Here is a 21,446-nt window from a genome sequence, read left to right as displayed (position 1 = left end):
TCATTTTGTCTTCTGTAAAAGGAGATTCTTACTTCACAGGGTCATTGTAAATATTTAATGAGACAGCGTATTTAACACTGAGCTTCCTGACGGGATGCACCCTTCTCTAGCCCACAGCCTACAGGTCAGAACTCACTTCTGGCTCCCTTGGCTGTGCTCTCACTGTCACAGGTCTTCTGGTGGCAGGAGATGACAATGGCTTCCTAGCAATTAAAACTGGCCCCATTAGATTATATTCGGAACTTAATCTCATTTTAATCCCTCAACCTCACCTATGATAATTAATTTAAGGTTTGTGTGTCCCTATTATCTGGTGAAATTCAGCTTAACCTCTCCTGGTTGATCACTGTTGCTTTAATCCTACCAGGTGGGGCAGGACAGGCACTGAACCGACTGGGAGGTAGTGACTGTGACGGAATGTGACAGTTCAGAGCCATTGCTTATTAGTTATGTGACTTGGGACATTATCTCCCTGAGTCTCAACTATCAAACCAATCATCTATGAATATAAATATTGGGGAAAATGTCACCCACAAAATATGGTCATGTCAACTTAAGCTTCTAGCTCATGACCTGGTCTATAGTTAAGTGTTCAATACATGTTAAGCTTTTCTTTTCCCTACTGTCACAATTTTCTACTGTCATGTTTCTTTTCATGTGTTTAAATACTGTCATTATTTTAATTAATTTAATGTTATAGATATTAATATTTGACTGAATCTTGCATTTTTAAAACAATGTATGTCCCTCATAGTGACTTAGAAGATGTTAAATGATACATTTAAAGTGTCAGAAAAGCACTTCACATTTCTGACATGATCCATTGTTTCTCAAATTCTATACCTGTGTATAAAGAAAAGCCAAGGTAAGTGTTTACAAGGGATATGGAGCTTTAATTTCAATAACTTAAGAAAGGCAAAGGGTATCATCTAATCTGAATATCATCATCAAATCAAGATATATAAAGATTTAAAAACCAACCAGGTCCTACAGTAAAGGAAAAACTAGGCCTAGTTCTCACTTTCAGCAGGGTACTCTTGTAAAAGCACTATGGTGTCATATAATATTTGGCTCACATTTTTCAAAAAGTAAATATTTTTTTCAAGCAAAACATCTCAGTACTGTTATGTTAATCCAAAATAAAAATTTAGGCAGGATATTATATTTCTGAAGTCTTTATATGTTAGAAAAAGTAGGATATATAGTCTAGGTTTCTGGCTTGCTATAAATTGACTAAATCATGATGATAGAAGATGGATAGTTAATTGGGGGGAGGGGGGGCAGGGCGTGGAGCCTGCCTGGGTCCAAACTGGAAAGAGGCACATCCAAGATGGTTTTTAAAAGATTGGGAAACAGGATCCTATGAGTATTGTTGTACACATGAGACTCATACTTTGCAAACACTTAAGCAAAATCAAAAACTGTGGTGAACTATATAGTTTAAATGTTACTATTCTTTCCCAAACAATTGTACACTGCTCCACAGTAAAGCTAATAAAACATGACAAGTTATCCTGTAAATTTAAAGTTAATTAAAAACAAAAAAGGCTTTATCACATTTTCTTATATATTTCAACATGTGAAAATATCATAAAGACATAAAGCATCACTTTTTTATAGTATGTTCTTTTTTCAAAAACACAGACTTTGAAATGAATGGTCAAAATCTATGTACCACCTGTTCACTCAAGTTTCTAATAAAACACTTAAGATTTTTCAGATTGAAGAAAACAATTTAGTTTACACTTTTTTCCTACCATTACAATTTTAAAATCATGTCTTTACAGAGAAAGTCCATCTATAGGGTAATTAAGCACAACTAATTTTATCATACAGAACAATAACTGCTGTACACTACTATGCTGTGAACATGTAAGTCACACCCACAGTTCTTCCATTACAGAAATCTGTGCACATGTTATAACAACTATCCACTGTGTTCTTTGGACAAGTATTTATAGCTACATTCATTTATATTTCAATAGCTATTTGAAATTACAGCATTTCATTTGTTTTTGTGGATAAAATTTCCAAACTTTTGCATAAATCCTCGAAACTTGTTTTCATTTGGCTGATAGGAGCGGTAAACACCAGCATTGTAATTAAGCATTGGGCTGGTTCTGCCATAACTGTTACCCATCGTTGTGGGTTTTATTTCTGGGCGATTTACACTGGTATTTGGAATGCTGCTTGTTGGCTGCATAGAGCTCTCGATCTTACAAAATGGCTCAAATCGACTGTAAACACGCCGGTCAGTTGAATGAGTTCGGAGAAGCTCACTGGGCTTTGGCCTTGGAGAAGAGGTTGGTCTTCTTTCAGGAACAACAGGTGCATTCACCTCCTTTGAATCGCGGTATTGGATCTGTTCAGTGTTAAATCTTGGGGCAGAGGCATCTCCTGCCCTCTCCAAGAACTTTCTTTCAACTTGACCTGGGGAAGGTATTATTTTGTCTCTTTCATCTGATGGAGGATTCATCCCCTGAATTGAGCCAACTGTTACATCTTCCTTACTCTTGTGAATGCTGCCTTGAGAATTTGATGAGGAAGAACGCTTTCTTCTAGGAGATGAATCAGCTTTTGGTTCTGATTTCTTTAGTTTTTGATTCTCCTCACCTTCAGATACTAATGTGTCAGAGCTACTGCACATTCTATAAAATGCAGGTGCTTTGTTTTTGGATAGATTTTCTTTCTTTTCTGGGGTAAGGCTAAGTAATGACCTTAACTTCTGAGATCCCTTTTTCAAAAAACTTGGGGAACCCTTTACCTCCTTCTTTGATGCATGTTCTTTGTTGGGTTCCTCTTTATTCACATCAAGTAAAGCAGCCATGGAAATTGATTTGGTGGTGGTGCCACTTGGAGCATCTTTCTTGATAGAGGCTTCCTCCCCCTCCTCCTCCTCCAAGTTATGGGTCACATTGTGCATGCTTTTAGAACTTTTTAGCAAATCCTCTTTGGGTTTTTCTGGTTGTCTAACTCGATTCCTGGTAAGTGTACTATATACATAATGCTTACTATTTCCATGATCTAAATTGGGTTTTGAATGGTCAAAGAATGGGAAGCTGCGTCTTTTAAGAAGATTCTCTTTTTGTTGATTCTTCAGATTTTCTGCCTGCTTATTTACACACAAGGTTGTATATATATAGTTGTTTGATTCTGCATGGACATTTGTAGTTTGGTTTAAGATTGGTGACTGGTTTTCAGGAACCTGCAAGGTATGCATTTTTGGTGCTTCTGACTGAATTGGGAGCTTGGGGATTGATTCAGGTAAAGGTTTCTCTGTCAAATGCTGTACACTTGGAGGGGTATCTGGGATCTCTTTAGGTGTGTCACTTCCCTGGGAATCAACGATAGTTGAATTGGAAGAGCTGGTTGTACAACTGTTAACTTCTTGCTGCTCAGGTAGAGTTGGTTTAAATACAAAAGAGGAGCGAAGCCGAGAGTGAGTATAAACGGCATTGGCTTTCAAATTCTCAGAGCTATCATAGCCCTCAAATCGGTCACCTAAAGCGGAGCCATTTGATTCAGGTGTGCCTTCTGAATTGTCATTTAAGTAGGATTCAATTCTCCAGTTGCGCAGGAATGATTTAGTGGTGTGCTCGAGGGTTGGCATTCGTTGTTGTAAAGAGCGAATGTGATTATCTGTCCCATTAAAAGACCTCCGCACATTCGAATTCCTTTCTGCAAGATTTGTTGTCTTTCTCTGGGCAAGCCGATTGGCAAAACTCTGGGCGGGTGTATTATGGTGGCCTGTATAGCCTCCCCGCGATGAGGATGCCACACTGAGACTATCTGAAGGCCTCTTCCAATTCCCAGGAGGATTATTGGTTCGATTCAGAGCCCTATTAAGCAGCAGGTATGGTGTTGTTTCTGGCTGTTCCCCAGCATAACTATGTCTTTTCCAATTTTCATTTATTTGATTGGGTTGAAACTGTCGGATTGTGTTTGGACCATTAAAGTTTGGAATAAAATGAGGTTTGTATCCATGATTTCTTATGTTGTATTTGTCATATTCATTTAGGGCATATATCCCTCTGTTTTTGAAGTAACTAGAATCTAGTTTATGAATTTTGTCTTGTCTACCAAAGAGGTTTCTTTGGCTGGAAACAGAAGCTAGTGAAGAAACCGATCGCTGGTAGGTGCCGTTCTCCCAGAGTGCCTTGCCATGCTTCACCCTTGCCAATTCCTCCTGAGCAAATGAACTGGGGACACAGGATCTGGCATAAAGGGTTCTAAATTCTTCATCAAAGGACTCAACAAGTTGCCCTGTGATTATCTGGACCATGCTGAGGTGTGCTTTTTCAAATGACCACATGTAGCTGAAAAAAAAAGAAAGAAAATTATAATTTTGCTAGGTTAAAATTATGATGATAATATATAGTTCTACAATGTCATTTAATATTAACAAAAGAATACTGGTGTTTGTTCTGCTTGGATAGCACAGTTTGTAGAATTTTTCAGTTATTTATGCTTGTAATGTAGGTATCTCCTATGTTCAAAGAACAAAGCAACTCAACTTCTGGTATTAAATCCACTCAAGAGTTTTTTATACTACTTTCCAGAAGCTCAGAGAAAAGCTTGCTGTGCATTTTTCATCTTTGCCTACCAAGATTTTATGGAGTAAACAATATTATATTTCACATATACTATCCTGCCAGGGTATAGAAAAGCCAGTATTGGAGGAAAAGCTGGGAGGCCTGGCTTCTGCAGAGATATAGCCACATGAGCTTGGACCTCACTTTCCCCAAGTCCAAAATAAGGACATAGATAGTATAATAGCTACAATACCCTATGCTCCTAGGATGTAATAATGCAAGATGAGCCTGTGCTAATGCATGTATTTTGAAAGTCTCAATGTCTTCAGACTGTTATCTCTGTGGCTTACTCAGCAAGTGTAATTTAGGTTGCAGGGAGCTGTAAACAGGATTTATAGTTAGCTTCCTCAATCACTAATGGGCATACTTCCCTGTACTCGGTGTACACAGGACTAGTAACTGTAGTTCTTATAAGCCATGCCATTCAAAAATGTCAATCAGGATCTTTTAATATAGAATGCAATTTATAAGACATTAAGGTTTGTAATGACTTACAGTACTTTATGGAACTTTCAACTCCTTTCCACCTTTAGAGGTAACAGCTCTCTTGAAATTTTCTATCAAATTTTAAATCTGATTTTTGAAAACATAGATGATATAAAGAACCACTATGCTGGAAAAATGCATTGCTAATATGCTATGCATATGCTATGTACATAATACAATGGAGGTTTATACAAAAGAGAAATGAGACAGAGACACATTCTACATTAAAATATCTTACTATCTATAGAGGGAAACAACAACAAACACAAATATAAAGATTTTTTTAAACCTGCATAGTAATAATTTAAAATGCACAAAACAACAATATAACACTTAAGAATCTTGCTATGCTGATATGCTCAAGTTTATCTGTTATCCTGGTGGAATGTGTGGTTTAAGAATATTTACCAGCTGCTTTTTATGTGAATATGTGAGCCACCAGGATGACTTAAAAGAAATTGTACAAAAGTCAATAAATAATTTTCAATTCAATTGAAGATATGAATACAACATGTAATCAAGTAATGAAATAAATAACTAGAAAGTATGTGGAAATCCCTTAAGAGAGTGGGAGCTTAGCGAAATTTTGACAGAGACTAGATACTCAGAAGTTCAGACATGAAAGACGTGGGAAGACAATTTGTGTGGAAAAAGAGACATATGGAAAAGTAAGGGAAGCAATAATAGCTACGTTTCAGTCAAACACAGAACTAAATATATTTAGTTGGATTAAAAGAGTTATGTAAGGGATTTTGTGAACCAGTTGTGAAAGCAAGGGAGAGAAGTCTTGAAAGCAAAGCAGAACGTTGGATTGCTTAGGACTTGTTTCTGAAATTGGATAATTTACAGTAAAAAGAGATGTTTCAAGAATTATTTTTTTCTAGTGGCTGTTTGTAATTTGGATTGAAAGATGAGGAACTGTAGTTACTATGAAGAATAAGGTAAGAGTCTAGACTTTAGCAGAAATTGGAATAATGAGTAAAACTTGAGCCACTAGGAAAAAGAAAGGACCTGATCTTCATGCCATAAAGAATGTCTATAGGTTATGAAGTGAAAATACCCTCCAGCTGTCGAGTTTAGGAACCTGAGAAGATATTGCTACTAGTAAATGTATGACAACTGGGAAAAGTTTCTAGGTCCAGTAAATCAGAATATTTTAATAAAAGTTCAGGGAACAGGAAGACATTTGATTGAATATGTTTAATTAGTAAATCTGAGAATCTGGAGAAAAGGGGCATTCTGTAGGGTTTGGGGACAGATTCCTGTGTTTCTCTCTCATCCTTGGTAATTTGTATTATCTAAATGTCAATAAGATCTGTTTTATCAGTGCTGACCTCTTCCTTATCTCTGGAAAATTGCAATCTAAACTTGCAATTTTAATGAACTTTATAAAACTAAGATGTCATCGATCCTCATCCAACGCTTCTCTTCGCACAACCTGTTTCCTCCCCAATCTTACTTATTTAAGTCAGTGGCTAAATCATCCTTTCAGGCGATCAAGATAGAAAACAGGAGCTACCTCTGATGCTCTCTTTCCCAGAACCAAGAAGAAAAGCAGGTCCTAATCACTCTGATTCCCAAACCAATCACAGATGTCTCCTGTTTCCTATGACCTTAGTCTGAGGTGTCATCTGCTAACTTGGCTCTTCTTCATTTGCTTATTTTTCAATTAACAGTAGCAAAGGTGATGTATTCAGAATATAAATTGGGTCATGTCATATTCCTACATAGAATTTTCCATTTATTTAAGATGAAATCCAAACTCCTCGTTACCTGGCCTAAGAGAATACCTTTTCTACATTCTTTCCTGTTCTACCTTGAAGAGCTTCTCTCCTTGTAGAAGGTGTTCCTGCTACATTGGTCTTCTTTCTAGAGATAATAGCTCCACCAGATAATGTGTCCCAGGATTTTTGTTGTTACTGTTTCTTTGAAGATACTTTCTTCCCTCTGGTCCCTGACTGACTGTTTCCTAATCACTCTAGTCAAAGTAGCCATGTTATCATGCTTTGTCCTATTACCTTGGTCTGATTGCTCCGGTCCTCATTATTACTATCTAATATTTTATTGTTTGTTTTCTCTTTGTCTTCCCTGCTCACTAAAATAAAACTTCTCTCAGCTTATTGACCTTGTTGAGGACTATATTCTCAGGGGGTTAAGAGTGGTGCTTGGCATACTGTAGAAACTTTTAAATATTTGCTATAAACAAACACAAGAAAGTATAAATGAATTATTATTTTCTAAGTCACAGAAGATTAAAAGGCAGAGATGTTTATATTTGTGGAAAGTTTAAAGGGTTTCAGTTAAATTTGTTTAGTAAGCTTGTTTATTTCTTTTTCTTTCCTTTATACTACTAGGAAGACAGCAAAGGTAATAGGTAACAGGTGGGAATATTCAATGTATTCTGAAGCAGAGAAATCCAAAGGAAAAGTGGTAGCAATTCAGAGGAAGTTTGTGCAAGTTGAGTACCAATGGGAATAAGCCATTTGGGCCAATACAAAATTTATAGATTTAATGTTGGAAGAAAAGGGTACAACAGATGGTAGGTCATTGCTATGGCTTGAATGTGTCCTTCAGAATTCATGTGCTGGAAACTTAATCTTCAAGGTCATATGCTAATGTATGTGGAGGCAGAACATTTGGGAGGTAATTAGGATTAGATGAGGTCATCAGGGTGGATGCCCATGATGCAATTAGTGGTTTATATGAAAAGGAAGAAAGACCCAAGCTATAAAGTTTTATACCATGTGATACCCTGCACCGCCTTGGACTCTAGAAAATCCCCACCAGTGGGAATGCTCTCACCAGATGCAGCCCCTTGACCTTGCACTTCACAGTCTCCAGGACTTTAAGAAATGAGTTTATTTTCTCTATAAATTACACAGAATGTGGTATTCAATTATAGTGATATAAAACAGACAGGATGGTTATTAAAGCCACAAAAACAGGGAAATGGAGATTGACGGAAAGTCTTGGGCTTATAGGTTCCCTTCTCTTCCCTCTCCCATTCACCATTCCTTCATCCTTTTCATCAGAAAGTGACCCCGAGAAGATCTTAGCTCAGGATCTTTAAACAGCACAAGGCAGAGGTGAAACTGAGGCAGAAAACAGAATTATCAGGCCCCCATTTCCCTTTTCCAGTTTGTTGTTATTATAGACTATTTCTGTATTCCAGAAACAGACTGGAAAAGGGAATCCCCCCCTCTGGTCAGTGCCACATCACCTCCAAATTTTGCCCCCTTCTATTAAAGAGTCATGGAAAGAGATTATTCTCAGGAAACACTGAACAGCCCTAGACAAGCTATGTATATTGACATGTGTGAATCCTTCTATAAATCTTCCAGGACCCCAGTCAATCACTCAATTGAAAGTTAAACTTTGATAAATATTTTCTATGCAACTTCTGATCAGCTTTATCATCAATCATTCAGAAGCAAACTTTGGCAAAATTGAGTGGGTAAAAAATTAGTAACCACTTTGAAAAAATAGAACGAGAGAGAAGAGCAATAAAAACCCAGATAATTTGATCAATACTATGGACAAATGGGTGGAATAAACACACATAGAACACTCAACAAAATCAGAATATATATTCTTCTCAAATTGACATTCAGTAGGGGCTGGGGTTATGCCACATGTGTGATGCACTGTATTCAAACCTCAGCACCACATAAAAATAAACAAATAAAAATAAAGGTATTGTGTCCATTTACAACTAATTTTTTTTTTAAAAAAATGGACATAGAATATTTTCCAGAATAGACCATATTAAAGTCAAACATGAGTCTTAACAATGTAAGGAAGGTTTGAATCATGCAAAGTACCTTCTCTGATTATAATGGAATAAAACTAGAAATCAATAGCATAAGAAAACTGAAAAGTCCACAGACATTTGTAAATTAACAGTTTTGAACAACAAATGGGTCAAAGAAAGTCACAAGAGAAATCAGAAAATACCTTGAGACAAATGAAAATGGAAATTCAGCATATTAAAATTTATGGAATACAGTGAGAACACCTCCAAGAGGGAAAGCTGTTGATGCATACATTAAAAATGCAGAAAGATCTTAAATCAGCAATTTAACTTTATACCTCAATAAACTGGGAAAAAAAGAGAATAGATATAGATTAGAACAAACTAATTAGGGTGGTGGGAAAATGTCCTAGAACTTCAAGAAAGGGGGAAAAAAAGATTTACATTAAAAGAATGGAAATAATAATTGTTGAGACTTCTCAACAGTAACTCTGATTATAACACCTTCCAAACTTGGAGGAAAATGATTCAGCCAAAAATTCCATCTCAAACTAAGCTTCAAATCACCTAGAATTATGAATTTGGGGGTTAAATGTTCTTGAGCAAACTTGGGAGACAAGTAGAAACATGGAAACAAAAACAAATAAAAGTAGGATTTAAGAAATCACAGATCACAGATCAAACCACCCAGGAATATGGGACATATGAGGGCTCTAATTGTGCTCCTGGTTAGGCCAGGTTAGACATCACAGATTGTTGTCAGCTACTCAGTATTTGGAAAAGTCATTCATCTGCTGCAAAACCTGTGTGGTCAACTGGAAACATAGCAACAGAGATAAAACAAGAACAATGAATAAAAGCAAAAATAAAATAGCCATTATTCACTCTTAAGACATATATCATAAATTACTCCATGGCTCAACAATGCTCAATTTTGACAGAATTTCAATAATGTAATCCTGGACTTTTCATTTAGCAAATATTGTGGTAAAACTATATCAAGACACTGGAGATAAGAAAGGAAAGTGGATGTGAATATATCGCCATCTATCCTAGCTGGCGACCTAATGCTGGGTTCACAAAATCTAACCATTCCAATAACTTAAGAAAATGACAAAGAAAGCACACAAACACACAGAACTTTCTTTTCAAAATCTGTGATGGCTCTCCGACCATAAGGGTCAGTGGAAAGAGAGAGAGCCACTAGAATTCTTTATTCTTCTATAGGGGACACACAAGGGGAGGTTCTATGGAACATTCTATCCTAAAAGGGGCTAAAGGGTAGGGATTACAAAGGAACAGGAGAGTGTAACTCAACCCCACCAGGTGAGGCCTACTCCTGGAGCCACGCTGGGGTAATGCCCAAGTTACTGTGACCTGGCACTGCCTTGCCACACTGAACACAATTATTGGTGAGAACCCTGGTGCATCAGGACTTAAAGGCGCCTGCATTCAGGGCAGCTCCCGACAATCCTGGACTTTTTATTTAGCAAAACTTGTGATAAAACTATATTGAGAAACTGGAGATAAGAAAGGAAAGTGAATGTGAATGGGTGAGAAATACAATTCCTCAATTACTGTAATGAAACGCCAAGATACAATAATTGAAATTGATAAATTAAGAAAGAACAGTATGCTCACATTATTGAAGGAATGGAATAAGAATCAGAAGAACTAGCTCAAGGAAGTGAATAATTACATTTAGAGGTCAGAAGCAACAGTGAGTACAGATAAAAAAAAAAAAACAAGAAATGCTGTTTAGTACTACACATCTTTTAGTAATATTTGATTTTAAAAAATTACTCCCACCTCCTCCAAACACACACGGATGTATATTAGTCATGAAGTTGGAAGTGTGGCTATGAATTCTCATACCAAAAAGTGGATTAAAAACACTCTGGGTTCCTGGCAGGGTGTTAAAAAGTAAAATTCATGGGGTGTACATAGTGATGGTATATTGGTTGTAGTATGAATCTCAAATGTGAAAATCTTCATGTCTGATCAAAAATGGCACTGGAGAGACACCAACTTCAGTGAGTCTTTGGGAAGTAACTTTTATAAAGATCATAAGATTTAAGAAATAGAAGCTCATAAAATTCTTTCTTGGTTCAATATGTGGAAAATGCTTTACTAAATACCTTTCAGGGTTTTATATGAAAATTTCAAATGGGAATTATCAAATTCAAGATATTTTTATACTCTTTGATTAAAAAATATTTAAGTGTTTTATCTCATCAATGTTATTATCATGTTATGGCAAAAAGCCTATTGTATAAAAACTATCACCACGATGTGTGAGCTGTCACACGACAGATGTGTGACTGTGTGAATACAAATTCCAGGCCCTTCTGGCTGGGAGTTTAGAACCCATTGACATCTCACAGCAAAGAATTTTGAATTAAAGAAGCCATTTTTCAATTTTCCTGTGAGGAAAATAATGGCAATACCAGAATATGAAAGACAAAGGCTGTTTTCAAAGTATAGGAGATACTTTTTAAAATCAAACTGGTTTGTAACTATTCCAACAGAATCCATGAAAATATTATTAACAATAAATATCTATGATATCAGTCATGAAAAACAAAATAAAAATGGTTGACAACCACTAAATTTTAAAGAAGTATAATCAAAATGAACTTCAAATAACAAAGAGAATAAAGTTGTTAGAATTTTTAGTGAATTGCTATTATCTGTGTTCCTAGGAATTCCATGTTCATTTCCAATTATACCTCTGACCTATGATATAGATAGAACGACATAGAGTTTTTGCTTTGTATTGATTTTGGTGATTGCAATTATCTGTTTTTCCCCATATCAATATAAAGCAGCTTAGCTACATTTATCTGAACACTGGGCACTTATTAATACCTAGTGGTAGCAAACCAAAGTTCAGGTGAAATTTCCTACTGAAGACAATATTAAAAGTCAAGTTAAATACTAAAAACACAAAGCATTAATTATGATGAACTGAAATAAGAAATACTATTCTGTGAGTCAAATAAGCTCTCAATTTTAATTGTAATTTTAATTAAAAACTCTAAAACTAAGTGTGTCTGAACAAATATATACACATATAATAAGACTTTAAAAGGACTCATTAATTTTAAGCATTAATTGTAATTTCTGCTCTTAACAAGTGTTCACTTGGAACTGCAAACAGCAACAACAAAAAAAACTCCCTGAGCTTAAAGGGAATGGTAGCAGAAAATAATAGTTATAACAAAGCCCTAAAATAATAGCTAAGATTAGGGATTAAGGATGCATTAACTCATTTAATCTTCATAACCATGTCATGAGGCAAGTCCTATGAATATCCTTATTTTCAGCTCAGCAAATCAAAGTGCAACCAAATTACATGACTTGCTTGGGGCCATCAATTTCAGAATTTCAGTGTGGTTCTTCCTTCCTGGGATCTTTTAAGCTTTAAGCAAAAGAGACCATGGATTCTACCCACCCCCCCCACCCCCCAACTTCTATTTATATCTACCTCTTTTCTGGGGTCTCTCTCATCTTTAATAGTGAATCTGCACTGCCCTGATGACCTGGCACTACACAGATATTTGCAGGTACTTTTATCTGCTTGTTCACACAGCCTCATCCTGTATCTCATGCAGGACTGATGCCAGGATTTAAAAGGGAATGTCGACAAGTGTGCATACTCTGGATAAGCCTGTCCTGGACTGGGTTGCCTATCTAGTGTGATAAGATGCTGAATAACACCAAAATAAGAAAAATCTATTCAACAGTCTCTTCAAAGCAGTGAAGAGCTTCTATTTTTATAAGTAGTAGTTGTTACTTAATGTACATTGTACAGTGTTTTCACAGGAGAAAAACTACCTGGGTAGTGTTATAGAGCTGTAGGGAACCTAAGATATTAGTCAAACTCCTCATTTTCTAGAAGAAGAACCTGAAGCTCTAGGGAATATGGGATTTGCCTAGAGTCTTAATCCTTTAGAGGCAGGACCAAGAGTGAAACATGGTCTCCAATCTTCTATGCAAGCATTCCTTTCTTGTTTTTAAGAGTGAGCTAAGACGATTGTATAAAAATTTGAAACTTAATCAATTATTTAAATGATGGATAATGCTGAAGACAAACACAATGTTCTTACCTGTAAGAGCCATACATCACTTTTTGGCAGTCTACTAACAAAAATTTCTGTTCCAGTTTTCCATGGAATTTTGCCCCAGTTTTTGAAAGATAATCTTGACCTTTTACTGTCCGCACTCGAATATTCTAGAATTATATGTAAATATAAATTTTAAATTATGGCTAGAAAGGAGATATTTTGAAAAGTCAAATATATATCAATATAAAACCTTAATAACAAAAAACATTTACTTAAATTCAACTTATAAAACACATAAAAAAATTGTGAAAAAATCTCTCAAAAATTACTCAAGAAAAATGATCACTTATAAAATACATTTCAACAAAGCTTAAAGAAGCGGTAGATGGTGTTTTATATTTATACAGAATGATTTTATTAATTATTTAGGATCCTATTGTGACAAATCCTTTTGAATTATAGCATCATGAAGATAAAATAACAAATTAAAATCGGTCTTCCTTTCAAAAGTCAAACATAACTGATAACTGTATGCTAAATGATCTTGACAAGCAATATGTGCTGAATCATAGCCACTGCTCCTGTCAGTGGATCAAGGTTGTACCTGCAAAATGGAAGCATTAAATATCCTAGCAAAGTTAACTAAGAAAAGCCTTATATAAGGATGTGTTTTTTAGGCATATTCTGAAAAGCTCCAGAGGGCCTGTCTGTGATCAATCATTGTATCACCTTAAGTATACATACATTTTTTTTCTTTTTACTTTTGGAATGATCAGTCTTAGCATGACTTAAACTGAAGGAGAAGAAAATGATGCACAAAAATGCCTGAGAAAAAAATAGAATTCTTACCCTGAGACGTTGAATTTGACAACTCTGCTTTTCAGTCATATTTAGAAAATGATTAAAATTGGACTCATCGAGTAAAATATATACAGATATCCCCCGGGTTGATGCCTCCACTATTTCTTTGAAAATGTCCACATCTGTAAACATATCCATCACTAAAGCAATCACCTGTTAAAGAAAGGATAGGAAGCAATTTCAGATATATAATAAAGATTAAGAAATTCCTTAGTTTCAGTAAAAACTGGACAAAATAGAAAACAATGAAATATGTACATACATACATATACATAAATCATATACTAATAAGTATGCCATTTTATATAAATAAAAAATATATTTTAAATAAGCAAAAACATATGCTGATTTGTTACAATAATAGTCTGTGTTTTAAATCCATAGTTCTTGAAACTGTGTTAAGAATAGACTTTAGTGCCAGGTGCAGTGGCATGCCTGTAATCCCAGCAGCGTGGGAGGCTGAGGCAGGAGGACTGAAAGTTCAAAGCCAGCCTCAGCAAAATCAAAGCACTAAGCAACTCAGTGAGACCCTGTCTCTAAATAAAACAAATAATAGGGCTGGAGATGTGGCTCAGTAGTCAAGTGCCCCTGAGTCTGATCCCCCGGTACCTCTCCCACCCCCCAAAAAAAGAACAGACTTTAGGAGTGGGAGCAAAGTTTGAAATAGAACAACTGTAACAGGAGGTGATGGTGGGGACCAAGACGGTGGTGTCTGTGATGGGCGATGCTGGGTATTTGAGCCAAAAGGACTTGTGAATGGAGTACATGTAAAGAGTGAGAAAAAAAGGCAAAGGAGGTCAACTCTAAAACTTTTTGCCTCACAAAGACAGAACTGACAGCAGGTACAATAAGTTTTAGGTGCAATATTAAGAAGAAAATTTAGGTTTGAGGGGCCTGGATATCCAAATAGAATGCTGAGTAGAGAGGTCTGGGCCAGAAATGTAAATTAGGTGTCAATGGTCTGGAGATAATTGAATCCCAGTCATCAAGGGAGAGAGGATAAATAGAAGACCAAGGAATGAATCCTGTGACACTCCAAAGTTAAAATGGGCTAAAACAAGAGAAGGTAACAGCAAGGAGGCATCTTGAAATCCAAGCACAGTATCAAGGAGGAGGGTATTAGGAGCACCAAATCCTACTGCTAGCCCACATGCAGATTAGTGAAAAGTAAAAGCAAAAGCCTTAGTGGAAGGTGTCTGGGAGTGAATGGGAGGACAGACACTGGATGTAACTGCAAAAGACAACTATGTTTTTTATAATTTGGCTATAAACAGGAAGCAGACAAATGAAGCAAGACTGCAGGTCAAGAGGAGTTGTACTTGTTTTGTTTTAAGGTGAGAAAAATAATAGCATGTATATGCTACTAAAATGTTCCAGTAAAGAGCGGAAATAAATGATGCAAGAGAATGTGGGAGGGGAGGTGGGAAGAGGAGAGTTCCCAGAGCAAGGCCTCTGGGTCTGAGTGGTTAATGAGGGATAGAATCTAGTGCAAAAACAAAGGAATTATAGCATTTATTGTACAAACCAGCAAATGATCCTATGAAGCCTAAAAGCCACATACAAACACTCGAAGACGGGATGTGCTAGAGACACTGGAGAAAATGGATTTTCTTGGTGTTGTTGGAAATGTGGTCCTCAACTGAGAGTGAAGCTTTAGAAAGATATTTTAGAGGTCTGAGAAAAGGATACCAAGAAGTCATCTAGAAGGGTAGGAAAGGAAATCGACTAAGAAAATAGAGTCTGGTTGCTGATTAGCATAAGGACTCACCAGGTGATAAACTTGTTATGGGAACAGTATATAAATAATGATTGTGACTTATTCTCCTCTGGCCTTGTTCAGCTGCAGGTGCACAGGCATGGAATAGCCAGAGAGTTTGATTTAACAATGGCTGTAGTCCTGCCATACAGTGTAACAACTTGAGAAAGGACACAGGAATTGAAGGTATGCATAAATGACTAATCTTTAGTCATTTGGGCTGGAAATAGAGTGGAAACAAGATGCTATGACTGTGAGAGACAGAGAAATGGGGACGAGATCAATGAGTTGAATGTTTTTCTGGTTTTAAAGGACAGGTAGATGTTAAGGAATTCTGTGTGTTTAGGTTTAGTGTGTATCTTATCTTTTAAATATACAGGTTAATATGGCCGCAAAGGAAAAAAAAATCTTGATTTGTATTTACTTCACATTATAGGAAATGAAATAAAATTAGCCATAAATTCATAATTTTTGAGGATGGTTTACTGTATACAGGAGATCTCTTTGTATTATTTTTTCTACTTTTGAAACTTTCCATAAAGTGAGGTTAAAAATATAAAAAGACAAATGTTTGATTAAAGCATACACCAGAGTCAGAAGGCAGAAATAGAAGCAGAAGGTATTGTCAGAGAGGGATACATGAGTTAGATAGGGAGGATCTGCAGGTTACCTTCAAGGATATGACTGGGAGTCAATGGCTAAGGTATTTTAGGAAAAGATCATCAGGAAAAGACAAGGAAGTACGTTTATAGAAAGATCTCTTACATTGTATATTTCAATTGCCAGGAATTGAGGCAAGATAAGTGTCAAAAAGAGTAATAGGAAGTAGGATCCAAAGCCATCAAAAAATGAAAGGGAATTGAATAGCATGGGAACAGGCACATGACAACATCAGGATATGTTAGAAGAGGATTGAGTCATTGGTAATATTAAGACATTTTTATTTACTATATTTAAACAAAATATTAGACCATGGTCGTATCAGGAGATGACCTTCTTCACACTACCTGTGAAAAATTTCAGCCAGACTGTCTGCAGGAAGAACAATTTCTACCATGCTAAGTGGGGTCTCTCATTTCTTTTTTATTAATGAATTGATATGAGGCACCAGAAGGCAGAAACTAACGAAAACAATCTCACCTACATCGTGAAAATATTCTCAATAATATCAGATATGTGAAGTTTCAAAACACATCTACAATTATTAATCTAATGTAATTTCTATGCATTAATGAGTAGTGTAATAATACATGAGCAATAACATAAAGAAAACATTCAACACACATTTATTTATATATATATATATTTTTTTCAAAACAACTTCTATTGCTATACAACATGATATTCTTTAATCTCTGTATCTAAGAATTCCTTTTTAATTTACCAGATAGTCTCCTGCAACAAATTATTTTAGACTTTAGGAATGAACAAAAACATATTACCAGGATACATAAAGATTTTTGCTTATAAAAAAGTAATTGAAGTCACTCAGCCATTGAATGATTCACATCAAAGGTAAAACAAATGACAGTCATTCTTGCATGCAGATAATACACTAAGTCAGCATCCAGGAGATTAGATTATACATTTTCAACAAGTTTATCTAATGTTAACCAAGCCAGGCTGCTTTGTGGGGCTTCTATTTCTTTTTTTCCTTTTTAAAAAAATATTCTTTTTTAATTATCACAAAAGCATGGAACATAACTAACTCCAATTCAGTTCCTAGCTCTTTCACTTTGCCCCCCCACCACCTCTGCTCCCCTAACTCTACTCCACCGAGCCCTCTTCAATCCATTTAGAGTTTTTTTTTTTTTTTTTGATTAGTGTTCTGTGGATACACCTGATGCCAAGACTCACCTATAATATTGTAATATACATGCATATGACAATATGGTGAGATTCACTCTACTATACTTCCTTTTCCCCATCCTTCTTCCTCCTCCTTAATCCTCTTTGTCTACTGATTTTTCCTCTATTTTATTAAAATTATGCTTCCTTTTTTTCCTCTCTGTATTTTTTTTATTTCCCTTTCTGCTTATTTTGGATTAGCTTCTGCTAACCAGAGAAAACATTTGACCTTTGACTTTTGGGGACTGGCTTATTTTACTTAGTATGATAGTTTCCATTTACCAACAAATGCCATATTAGTCTTTATTACGGCTGAATAATATTCCATTTGTATACACACCATATTATCCATTCATTTGTTGAAGGGCACCTACATTGGTTCCATAGCTTGGATATGAAAATTGTGCTGCTATAAACTTTGATGTGGCTGTATCATGGTAGCATGCTGATTTTAAATCTTTTGGAAGTGGACTGAGGAGTGGAATAGCTAGGTGACATAGTGGTTCTATTACTAGTGTTTTCAGGAATCTCCATACTACTTTCCAAAGTGGTTGCACTAATTTGCAGTCCCACCAACAATGTATGAGTGTATCTTTTCCCCACATCCTCACCAATACTTATTGCTATTCATATTCTTGATAATTGTCAGGGTTTCATTCAATGTAGTGAAAAGTTACAAAAGAACTACAGAACATTTCAGGTAACATAACATGTAGTTCTTCTTTATGGTGGATTACATTCTGGGAAGAGTAATGATTAGAAATAATGTATTCAAAATTTTATCTGAAATTACTACTTGCCCAGCTAGTTATTTAAATTACACTGTGCAGTAGACATGACCATAATGACTATATGTAATCAAAGAAAAATATATGCCAGATAAGAATAATGCTTTCAAAAGGTACATTGACTGATTATATATCAACACAAAACCCATTTATGTTGAATGGTTTTCATTAAACTACCACAACAGTATATAGTCCTTAAATTCTTCTCTTGATTCTATATTCTTATTTTGTTCTTGCCTGATAAATTGAAATAAGTCTATTCATCATGAGACTTGGAAAATTTTTTAAGATATCCTGAATCGCTTTTAACATTTGAAAGAAACATGCTATTTTTTAGTAGTTTCAGAGAACGTGATTCAAGGACATTAGTTTTTACTTATTTTTTCTCACAGTAAAGTATTAAATTTAAAAATTCAGTCTGTATGTGCATGGTTGTTAGGAGTAGGAGCGCAGGAGAATGAAACAGACAACAGGGCTTCAAGGATAAGCCTTAAATAATGAATAAAGATTATTTTTAGCTATCTAAGCTGGAAGACTAGCATTGCAAAGACACACAGGCAAAGATGAGAATGAAGATGATGTTAATATTTTAACAAATGTGTACTGAATTCACCTAAAGTTAAATCCAAAGATCACAATGCTTTTACGCATAAAATAAATGTAATCAGAGAATTATATAGGTTATAAAAGATCTTGAAAATCTGATACATGTTTAGATTTGACCCATAGAACAATATAAATCCTGAAAAAGAGAATATTGGTCAAAACAGTGTCTTGGAAAAATGTGTCTAACAATAATATGCATACATCTAAGTTCTACTGGCTCATGAAGAGATTGTGAGATCGTCTAATGACATTTATTGTAATGTTCATATTTGTAAGTACACTGGAAAAAAAAAACTTTGTGTAGAAACCAGTGATAAGAAACATGAACAGTAGCAAGGCCTTGGGTTCAATCCCCAGCAATATATACACATGCACAAACGGAAACTGGATGACAAATTTGATAGAAAATGTTCATTACAATGTTGATGGTGAATACTTGCATTTCCTTAGAAATACACTGCATTATCTTCAGCATTTTATTTTCAAATCTTACATTGCTTTTCTCTTTGTTATCTATTAGGACACAAAGCTATTAGCAATATGCTTTTGTATGACCTAGATATTTAATGAAATGTAGGTGTACCTCAGGTTAATGTTCTGTAGTCACACAACTGTCATTATCATCCTCAAAAAGGGATATTATATCTTTTATGCTTCATTTGAAGGGATTCAGTTTTCTTTGGTTATTGAATAGAGATAGGAGAATTTATTTTTCTCATCAGAAGAAAATCTAATAGGGAATTCAAATTAACAAAATGATTAATGGAGCCTTACAATAACTGTATTTATAACTAAATTGAATGCAACTGGAAAGCTTCTAAGAATTAAGTAATAGAAAAGGGGGAATGAGGGGCTGGGGTTGTGGCTCAGTGGTAGAGCACTTGCCTAGCATATGTGAGGCATGGAGTTCGATTCTCAGCACCACATAGAAATAAGTAAAATAAAGGTCCATTGACAACTAAAACATATTTTTAAAAAGGGGAAATAATCACTTTTAAATCTATAAAAACTGTCAAAAATAATGTGCAAAATGGGTTTCAAAAAATAACAACAAAAAAGACTGAGACAAAGAATAAGTATCTTTGGCCTTAATTCTTGTGCAGCCTAAGTAAGACCTGATAGTTCGGTGTGCCATAAATTAAGTGGTCTTGGAGAAATCACTGGAACAGCTCTGTATATAGTGAATTAATTAAAACAGAGAAGATCTCACATATACCAGGTTCTGAAATTCTGCATTGCAACTGATTATGACAGCTAAAATAATATGAACAGTAAAGATTACAAACCACCACAAAAATGTATTACAGAGCTTCATTTTTATATATTAAACCATGAAAACTGATTCACCCATAACATGTTAGGGGCTCATCATTCAAAATTGATTTATATATTACTAGTGGGAAACAACAAAGATTTGACACCTATAAGTCACAAATATCTAGGACACATAAATAATCAGCTTTCACTATTCAACAAGCAGATTACAAGGTGCATTATAGATACCTTTCAAAAATCTGATCAATTACCACTTGGTAAAAGTGGGGAAAAAAATCTAGAGTATTATAATAAAAGCCAAAAGATGTAAAGGGGTATGTTTGGACAATAGCACTAATTTATAGAACTGATACATATGGATGCAACTCAGAGAGAAACTGATGTTATTTCCCACATTCTTCGCATGACATTAGTGACAAACTATACTTCAAAATAAAGTACTTAAAAATAAAATATGCTTGTATTTTTATTCTATTTAAGTAAACTTTTATATCAGCACTGTGCAAGTAGGCTCCTTTGCTTTTGAAAATGACGTTTAGTGAAGAAGTCTAAAAGAACTTGGGAGGAAAGAAAAACAGGCTTAAGTGAAACTGTAAAGAGTGTCACTTCTACTAATTTCAGCAATTTAACCTTCTTACATGTTCTCATTTTCCCATTACTTCCCCCAAAGTGACTTTTACTGAAAGTTGATCTGGGAAGTGTCTCAAAAGCTCAGGTATCAGAGGATCTAGATAAAGTAGGTAGTGTTGGTAAGAACTGAGTCCCCAACTTTCCTTGCATTAGGATGATCAAGCTGTGTGACCACAGGAACAGTCCATCTTACAGAGTCTCCTCAGAGCTCCATCATTTGAGGCTGGAAAGGAGAGGAGGGGTAACAAAGCAGATTCTGTCCAACCAGCTAACAATGATAATGCCTCTAACTTTATGCACGACTCAACTCTAAGAGTATCACAGCCACACTCTTTAAAATACATTGTTCACTCACGAGTTTCAAAATTCAAATCAAAATGGATGAAAGACTTAAATCTAAGAGCCCAAACAATGAAACTACTGGAAGAAAACAGAGGACAACTACTCAGAACAATGGAATAGGCATGGATTTTTTGGACAAGATCTCAAAAGCAAAGGAAAAAGAAAATATAAACAGATGTCATTATAACAAACTTGAACACTTTTGCACAGCAAAAGAAACAACCAGAGTGAAGAGATAACCTATGGATGGGAGAAAATATTAGTAAAGTGTACATCTGACAGGTCAGTATCCAAAATATGTAAGGAACTCCGAAACTCAATAGCAAAAAGACCAATAACTTGATTTAAAAGTGGTCAATGCAAGGCTGGGGATGTGGCTCAGTGGTCAAGCACTTGACAAGTATATGTGAGGCACTGGGTCCAATCCCCCAATACCACAACAAT

The 21,446-nt window shown here is 35.4% G+C and overlaps 1 protein-coding gene across 1 annotated transcript in view; it reads right to left on the bottom strand.

Annotated features, from left to right (window-relative positions):
- Positions 1-1,265: 1,265 nt before the first annotated feature.
- The window catches only part of Fam83b (family with sequence similarity 83 member B), a 78,231-nt gene continuing 58,050 nt past the window's right edge, over positions 1,266-21,446 (bottom strand). The window contains exons 3-5 of the mRNA XM_015487870.2: positions 13,746-13,910; positions 12,939-13,063; positions 1,266-4,316 (exon numbers count right to left, since the gene is read on the bottom strand). Coding sequence (XP_015343356.1) covers positions 2,006-4,316; positions 12,939-13,063; positions 13,746-13,910 — 2,601 coding nt within the window. The 3' untranslated portion in view covers positions 1,266-2,005. The remainder of the gene's footprint in view (positions 4,317-12,938; positions 13,064-13,745; positions 13,911-21,446) is intronic.

Source organism: Marmota marmota, unplaced genomic scaffold, assembly GCF_001458135.2.
Source record: "Marmota marmota marmota unplaced genomic scaffold, marMar, whole genome shotgun sequence".
In the NCBI taxonomy this organism is placed as follows: domain Eukaryota; kingdom Metazoa; phylum Chordata; class Mammalia; order Rodentia; family Sciuridae; genus Marmota; species Marmota marmota.
This window is presented reverse-complemented; position numbering and strand designations above follow the sequence as displayed.